The following is an 8,256-nucleotide window of genomic DNA, read 5'->3' as shown; positions in this document are numbered from 1 at the left end:
AACCATTCTATGATTCTAACTACAACACACAATCCTCTTTGAAACATACACATATATATATGTACTATAACACTTGCATCTTGCAGAAGACCTAGACCTAAGCTACAATCCACCTGTGCCCTATGATGTTACTCCTACAGCACTGACCACTACTGTCTCCAAGTTATATGACCAATAATGAAATGTCACTGGTTAATGCCCTGACAACACTTTGTTAATACAGCAACATTGTACTAGAATAAAGCAACCTCATTTCCAACATGAAACAGCTATAAGTTTTCACCTAAGCTCACAGGACTCCAAACTGAGAGGACCATTCACTGACAGTCTTTAAGCTGCCCTAATTTAAGCAGCTGACCAGCCATTTAACAGTTACACAACTGCAACTGCCTTATGAGTTAAACTTCTGTCTCAAAGCACTTTTCTTGTTCCTTAATTAGTCTCTGTAACTTTGCATGTCTCTCCCTAGCCAAAGGATGACAGTTTTATTAAGAGCAGAGACTAACTTCGGGAATCACCTTCAAAAGTTTAACAAAATGGGAATGGAGATAAACGGTCTATTTGCATAATAACAAGAGAGCTGACTTGCTATGAAAAAACCCCAAGTTCCTCATAAGCAATTACTTTTGTCCTGTGCCACACTTGAGACCCAAAACAGAGCAGGTTTCCTCAGGATTTTCCACTGGGTTCTCATCCACATCCAGTTCGTGGCTAGGAAGAAATACAGACGAGAAAGTTACTTACTGTAAAAATGATTTATTTTACAGATTTACCACTAATATTCTAATGTATTTAAAATATTTGAACGTGCACTTCAGTAAGTTCTTCCACACACTGCTGAAACCAAAAGCAAGGCACAGAACACCAGTCACACCCATGAAAACATACCATTTTTCACCCAATCTAGTAATTTATGTCCTTCGATTGGGGTTATAATATTCCAACTATTCTGAATTTCTTCTTGAAATGTTTAGTGTCAAGCCCTACATGGAACTGATGAAGATAAAGTGTCTGTTCACCCTATTTCCAAATGAACTTCTTCATCTATTATGTTATCCATAGCATTATCTATTATTAATCTTATGGCAACAGCAAAATATTAGCACAAAACCAAGGCTACATCATTAGCAGATAATGAATCCATCCATCCCCTCATCTTTGAATTTGTAAATTGATGACAGGGGAAGAGCCATCCCATCATCTTTGAGGCTATAAATTTGTTAATGAGGAAAGAAAACTGTGACAGGGCAGACTACCTATTTTATGACTGTCGCAGCACCGAACACTCTACTTGCAGGATACAACTCAAACAATACAAATTATTTACTATTGTTCTTGTATTGTCTACCCTAACTAGATCTAGATAAGCAAGTTGTCCTCTCCATTTTAACAACCCTGTATACTTCAGTGGCACGAGAATAGCACTGTCACCTTGCACAGTCATTGAGGCCATGCACTGTTTTCATAAAGCAAAGGAGGATAAACTATAAGTTTTAACTCACAGTCTCAATCAAGTAAATAGTTACTATAAATCAGAAGGCTTCTGGACCTTCCCTCACGTGAGAAAAAAGCTCATCTAAATTTCATGACTTGCCTTCTCTTGACTTTGGCATGTCTGTATTCAGGAGGCTCTTCATCCTCATCTTCATCTCTGTCACGAAGCAGTGAATGTTCTTTGTCACATGCGTTCGAGCTACATGACCCCTGTGAACCTAAGAAAGGTAGATGAGATCATGTTTTCCTTCTGCATACTTTCCTTATCTTCTAATCCCCAACGTCTGCAGCTACAGGCAGGTTGTCTCACATACCTAAATCTGACAAGTAAGGTACAAGTGCCAAACACACACACCCCTTTACCGATCTTTGAGGTACAACATACCAACACAAGCTTCCAGTACTAGTTACACTGTAGAGCTAATAAGCAGGACCAACTTCAAATTACCTCAGCTGTCCAGGAAAAATAAATGCCTGCAAGGTACAAATTCAAAACAGTTTCTTTCTTGTTCTTAAATTTTGTTTCCATTTCATCAGCTATGTGAAGATATTCACATACGTTTAATGAGACGAGTCCAGCACCTCCTCTCATTTCTTGCTGGTAAGGAGATTTTCCTTTCACCTCTCCCATTCCCAACTCTACCATAGGATCAAGATGGGACCACACCTGCCTCTTCCTTCCTTAGAAACTCACTAGCAGTGGACTCAGGTTTCCCACCAAACTAAAGTCCTGAGCTGCTGACACTTAACTCACATGCTTCATCCTTCCTCTTCAGCAGTAGAACGCAGGAGAACGCATGCAACGGTCAGGACAGACGTTACGCTGCTGCTTACAGCGAACACTGGCAGGAAGAACCGGCAGGCAAACGTGATGGCATTCTCCTTTCTCTGCATGATGAACTGGCTGGCAAAGAAGCCTCCAGCCCAGCCTCGCACCTCCCTCACCGAAGCTCTGCCAGTAGCACAAGGCACTGCCACCGGCTTTCCCCATCCTGCTACGCTACCTGGCACTTCCCCTTGTTACCACCAGCTGTGAACCTATGAATTTGGGGTTGTAATGATGACTGCAGCTCACTGCCTAATTGATAATGCTGGAAACGACCTCTGGAAGACATCTGGTCCACAGTAGCACAGCACAACAAAACAAAGGTTTATTTTCAAGTATGGCATTTTTTTAAGACAGAAGGCAAAAAAAACACCCAACCCCACAACTGCAGAACTATTTTTTTTCCAAAAAGCTGTTCTTAGAATTTGTCAGATTCATGAGAACATCCACCTATTACTAGTTTTAGACTACCAGTGAGAAAAGACAAATCAGCTGGATGACCCAGCTGCAATGCCAAGACAAATAAATAAACATGCACTAACAGTGCCCTCTCACCACTTTCTGAGTACATTTGAAGGTTTATGAAGTACATGTTCTGTTAAAATCACTTCTGGCTAAAGAATACATTCAATATACTGTTTTTTGTGAAGAGACATCATCCAGAGAAGCAGAGGGAAGAAAAAGGAATCAAGTACGCAATCATTCTACAAAATACTCTGTTGACTTTTTTAAAACCACGTAATACAGGCATGGCCTTGCTTTTTATATATAATCATCTAAAGAAATGCTGGTAGAATCAATTTTACCTGATTTTGTATTACCTGACTGATTAATACTTCCATTTTCACAAGATGCATTCCTTTTCCTGGTTCCTCCATCACAGGGCTCCTTCTGGCTTGAAATACAAGGACACTGGCTTTCACTGTCAGATGAATCATGCTCTTGAGGCTCTTGGTGGGTGACTGTTAGAGCAGCACTGCTCTGCTCCACTTCCTCCAAATTCAGATTTAAATTACAAATCCCAGAGATTATTTCACTGTGGGGCTCCACACATGAAAGGAGTGTTTCCTCACTTTTGGGGTTAGTGGGAGACAGCTCTAAGCTCAGCACTTCACCTGGGCTAGCCAAGTCCATTCTTTCTGAAAGACCAGTCTCCTGGGTAACCGCACCAGCTCCTGCGTTGTCACCATGTGAGCTCTCAGTAGTCCATCCCTGATTTGTCCAGTACTGAAACTGTTCCCAGTAATACCAGTACAGTTCACTATAATGCTGCTCCCACTCTTCCTTGGTGTCTGCACTATTCCAGGGCTCGGAGGCTGTTGTGGCCTCAGATGATGAGACCTCTTGATGCTTCTCCAACCAACTTTGCCAAAGAAGGCCTTCTCCGTACTCGCTCCAGTACTTCTCCCATTTTTCTTTAAGTTCACTGGGTAAAGCCGCATTAGCAAGACTTTCTGAGCTTTCACAGTTCCCTTCACCTATAACCTGAGTTTTGCTAATCTTCTCACTTTGCTCTGTAGCTACGGCTGGCTCATCAGAAACGGACTGGCTACAACCACCACAAACTCCATCCTGACATTCCTGCCCTATTTTATCCTTGTGTTTTTGCTTTAACTCCTTCTTTTTCTTTTTCACAATCTTCATGTTACTTCTCCTTCTGTAATTTTCTTTTCCCTAAAATAGAATGGAAAAATATATTCAAAAGTCCACATCATATATGCAGTTTTTTTCCTGCTTCTGTTGTAACCCTCCCCCTCGCAGTAACCCCACCCTTATGTTTCTCCCCAAAACAGGTTATAGCGTTTATGGGTTGACAGGGCCCTGCTGCATAACTTTGTCTGACGTCTCTGAGGAAATTGTGCTGTGAGAAAGGGTAGAGAAAGATGCGCACACAAAAAGGCAGCATTACAGACAGAAGTGCAGCTGCTGAAAGTCATTAGTAGCTCAAGGATTCAGAAGGAAAGACATCAACATGAAACACTATAAAATCCTAAAGCGACATCAGTCAGGAATTGAGGGGTTACTGGGTTGAGCTCAACAGTAGAACAGTATCTCAGTAACATCAAGGACCTGTTTTAGGGGACCGTCGAGGCTGACCCTTACTGTCACCTGGTATCTGCAAAAACAATTCTGGTGTCTTATTAGTGTAGTGAACACAATGCTCAGCGACCTAAAAGATTTGTTAAATCCTTGCTATCTTTGGGTGCTTTAAACAAAAAAAGCATCGCTTTATGCTCATAACCTCTATAATCCTGCAGCTGAATCTCCATATGACTGAAGACATTGACCCAAAAGAGGGGTGAAATGCTCCTCCCATCCCATACTGATCTCCAAGTTGGCCAACAGAAACACAAGGAAACAGCCTCCTCTCCAAACATTTGGGCCTTTTGTTTGTGCAATACAACCATTTCACTTGGTATAACAAACTCAAATCACTGCAGTTGTGTAGCAGAACAGAAGACAGAACCCGAAAGGAAACACTAAGGCAACTTGTTGGTTGCACCAAATAGAACTCCACTTGTTTCAGTGGGGGTTCCTGTGCTTAGAGACAGATACAAGAAAAACAAGTTGTTCTATCAGCTAAAACTGCCAGACTTTTGCATAAACTGCCAAATTAACTTTGGCAGGAAAAAGGCAGCAGTGATGAGGGCCTATAACACACATTAGCAAAAGACTGTAAATGTACAGATACTACTCCAAATGTCCCGTCAGCTGCCATCCCTAGTTTTGTTGCATTGACAAATGCGTAAGGTGGACTATAAAGAGGTTAGGTTCAGAGAGCTGGGATTAATCTTTCATCTACATCCCTCATAACATCACATTAATGTCTGCAGCGCAAAGCACAACGCTTAGCAGTAATCTAGTAAAAACATACATAGTTTTCTCATTCCAGATATTTGCAGTATTACTACAGAGCAACACAAATCACGTGTATACCTCAGCCTTGAAGTGGGTTGCCTGTAAAGTCTATTTACCTGCCATCAATTAAAATCATGTACAAGTTTCTCCTTTTTATTTACAAATTAATCAGGTCAGAACCACAGAGTGCTCTGTCTAAAAGTCCCCTCTCACCACTGGTGAGGTCTGTATTCCACAAAGTAGATAATGTGGACTAGACTTCACCCAAGCCTCACTCCTACCCTTTGGAACAGCCTGGATTTATCACATGCAAGGGCGAATCTAAGGAACCAGCTTTTTCTATTAGCATCTAAATGGTTAAAGCAGACAGCGTGAACACAGGTGCTCAGTTCTGTGTACACTAGTTGTTCTGAAGCAGAGCATCAGGGCTACCATGGCTGTTTTAAACTAGCTCTTCTCTAGTAGCAAGAGAAATACAGATATGGAAGCATAAAGCACAGCCTGACCCTGTTCAGTCCAAGTGGCGGGTGGATTTTACAAACTCTACAGACCAGGGTGCTGCATGTTACTACAAGAAGCTGAGGCAGGCAGCTTAAAGCCAGCTTGGATACGTCTCCATGAACTGCAGTCCACAAGTAACTGAGGGGCAGACATGCCCCTGTGTTTGGAAATACAAAGTAAACAGGACAAATAAAGCAAATAAAGATTTACCACGAAGTGCCTGTGGGCTGGCTGCCCACCGAACTGAAGAGGCAACCCCATACTCTTCATAAGCTCAGCCTCGGAGTCTAGTTCAACCTCTTCCAAGTCAAGAGCATGACTAGTGTCCACCTTTAACGTCCCACTGGGACAATGGTTCTCCTCCTCAGATGCTTGTTCCTCCCCTGTTAAGAAATTATATCAAGGGAATACGATCTGTTTCTGACACCACAACGCAAGAGCAAGGCATATAAAAATTAGCAGAACTGTCCCTTAAGTTTCCTTTCCCATCTATAATTTTCATCATAAGCATCTTATTTTCTGTGTAATTATCAGTAGGAAACAAAACCTAACTTCTACAGCCAAAACACTGCACTGGGTCTGTCTGGGATGGAGTTAACTTTCCTCTTAGCCACCACTACAATGCTGTGTTTTGGATCTGTGGCTAAAACAGTGTGGATATCACACCGCTGTTTTGGCTACTGCCAGCAGTGCTTGCACCCCAGCGAGTAGGCTGGGGTGGGCAAGAGATTAGGAGGGGACACAGCTGGGAGTGCTGACCCAGACTAGCTGAAGGGACAGTCCATACCATATGTAATGCTCAGCAATAAAAACTGGGGCAGAGGCTGTGGGTGCTTGGGGTTAACTCACCACAAACATTCACCTCAATAACTTGCAGAGCAAACGATAATGATGCCCAGTAACCAACAGAAAAATGAGTATTAGGAAGAGAAAATTCTTTGCATGAGTTCTTTTGGCATATATCACAGCAAGCTTAAAATAGAAGAAACTGCTGGGTTTGTTACAAATCTTTCAAAACCACACTAACATGATTTTACAAAAATGTAACGTGTGAGCTACAGAACATAATGACCTCAGCAATAACTGACCAACTACTGAAACACTGCTGGCACATCTATCACATTTTTAAGCAACATCGTGTGTATATGAAACGACAAATACCATGGAGAAAGTAGGAACTGTATATTGATGAAACTTGTGAAATACAAGAGCTCTTGACATAGTTGATAAAACTGAAAAATTTAATTTTTTTTGTTTGTTTAGGATATATTTACTGCCAAATTATCATAAGCATAAGACTTCTGTTTTCATCTGATTACTCTCCCCACAGTTCAGTCATATATGCACAGAAATATGGTTTACATTTCCCTTCTTCGCTCCATTCACAGTGCCTTTCCCTAACCTGTGCTATTTATTCTCAGCTTCTATGAACATTCGTTTCTGTTCAGACTCCTTCCTGTCAAATCAAGCTATTGTATGTCACTGGATCTAGCAAGACAGCAATGGAAAAAGCAGATACCAAAGCAGTTATGTTCAGATAGGCATGTGTGGGGAATTCAGGAGGATGGAGCAAGGGACTAGTGTTGAATTTGCCAGATTAATAATCATGCACCATGATTATTCCTAAAATACATGCAAGTAGGGAGAGATTTACTCCACTGGTCCTCCTCATGATTCCTCATCTACACGGAAACTATAATTTTCCTCATCATGGCTACTGCTTTTCCTCTGCAGATTAATCAGCAACAACTAATGTTCTAGTCTGGGGTAGAGGCAGCACAACAGTTTTAAAGCGAGGCAAACATCTAGGATTTGCAGACCCTCTGTTATATAATCAATTTTGAGCTAGAGAAGGTGAAATATTGATTTGAGAGCAGGTCAGGCACTTGTGAACGAATCTGCCCTCTGCATCAGGTGGAGATTAAGTGAGCTGGTAAATCTGTGCAAATAGGAATAAGCATGGCACCTAGTTTGACACAAACTTCCACATCAAGATGACAGTAACTTGAAAGTGCTAAATTATTATTCACATCAACCCCAAAAGAAAAGTATGCAAAACCAAGCCAGAAATAAGAACACTATGTGTTAGCAGTTATACAGTCCTACTGTACCTTAAATAACCACATGTAACTCACTTTAACTGGAAATCATATCGCACAGGAAATGTTATTACCTTACCTGTACTGTCATTGTCATCTTTGACATAAAATCCTTTTAATCCCAGTTTATATAATTTTCGATCTCTGTAAAAAGGAAGAGAGACATTGACAAAGGTGGTCATCATTAAAACTTTTTTTTTTTTACAGTAAAAATGACCATTCAGTGGAACAACCTTTCCAGAAACAAGGTAGAGTCCCCATCACTGGGGGTTTCAGGATGCAACTAGATGGGGTGCTAGACAACCTCATCTAGGCTCGCTCTCCCACAGGAGGCTGGCCCAGATGCTCTTTTGAGGTCCCTTCTTACCTGGGCTGCTCTGTGATTCTAAAAACACAAAGCAAAATATGAAAAAGGCAGCACTTCAAAGCCTGATGTGAAAAGCTTACATGAGCTTTAACAAGGCCAAGTGCAAGGTC

General features: G+C 41.4%; 1 protein-coding gene across 1 annotated transcript; it reads right to left on the bottom strand.

The window, feature by feature from the left end:
• Positions 1–620: 620 nt before the first annotated feature.
• On the bottom strand, positions 621–7,923 carry LOC104507159 (trimethylguanosine synthase-like; the record flags this gene model as incomplete). Its single annotated transcript, XM_010148351.1, has 5 exons — positions 621–711; positions 1,595–1,712; positions 3,127–3,994; positions 5,891–6,063; positions 7,859–7,923. Coding segments are annotated over 5 exons (1,315 nt in total), but the record flags the coding sequence as incomplete, so codon positions are not given.
• Positions 7,924–8,256: the final 333 nt, after the last annotated feature.

This window comes from Eurypyga helias, unplaced genomic scaffold (assembly GCF_000690775.1).
Source record: "Eurypyga helias isolate BGI_N326 unplaced genomic scaffold, ASM69077v1 scaffold45773, whole genome shotgun sequence".
Classification (NCBI taxonomy): domain Eukaryota; kingdom Metazoa; phylum Chordata; class Aves; order Eurypygiformes; family Eurypygidae; genus Eurypyga; species Eurypyga helias.
The sequence above is the reverse complement of the archived record's forward strand: the minus strand, read 5'-3'. Positions and strand labels throughout refer to the sequence as shown.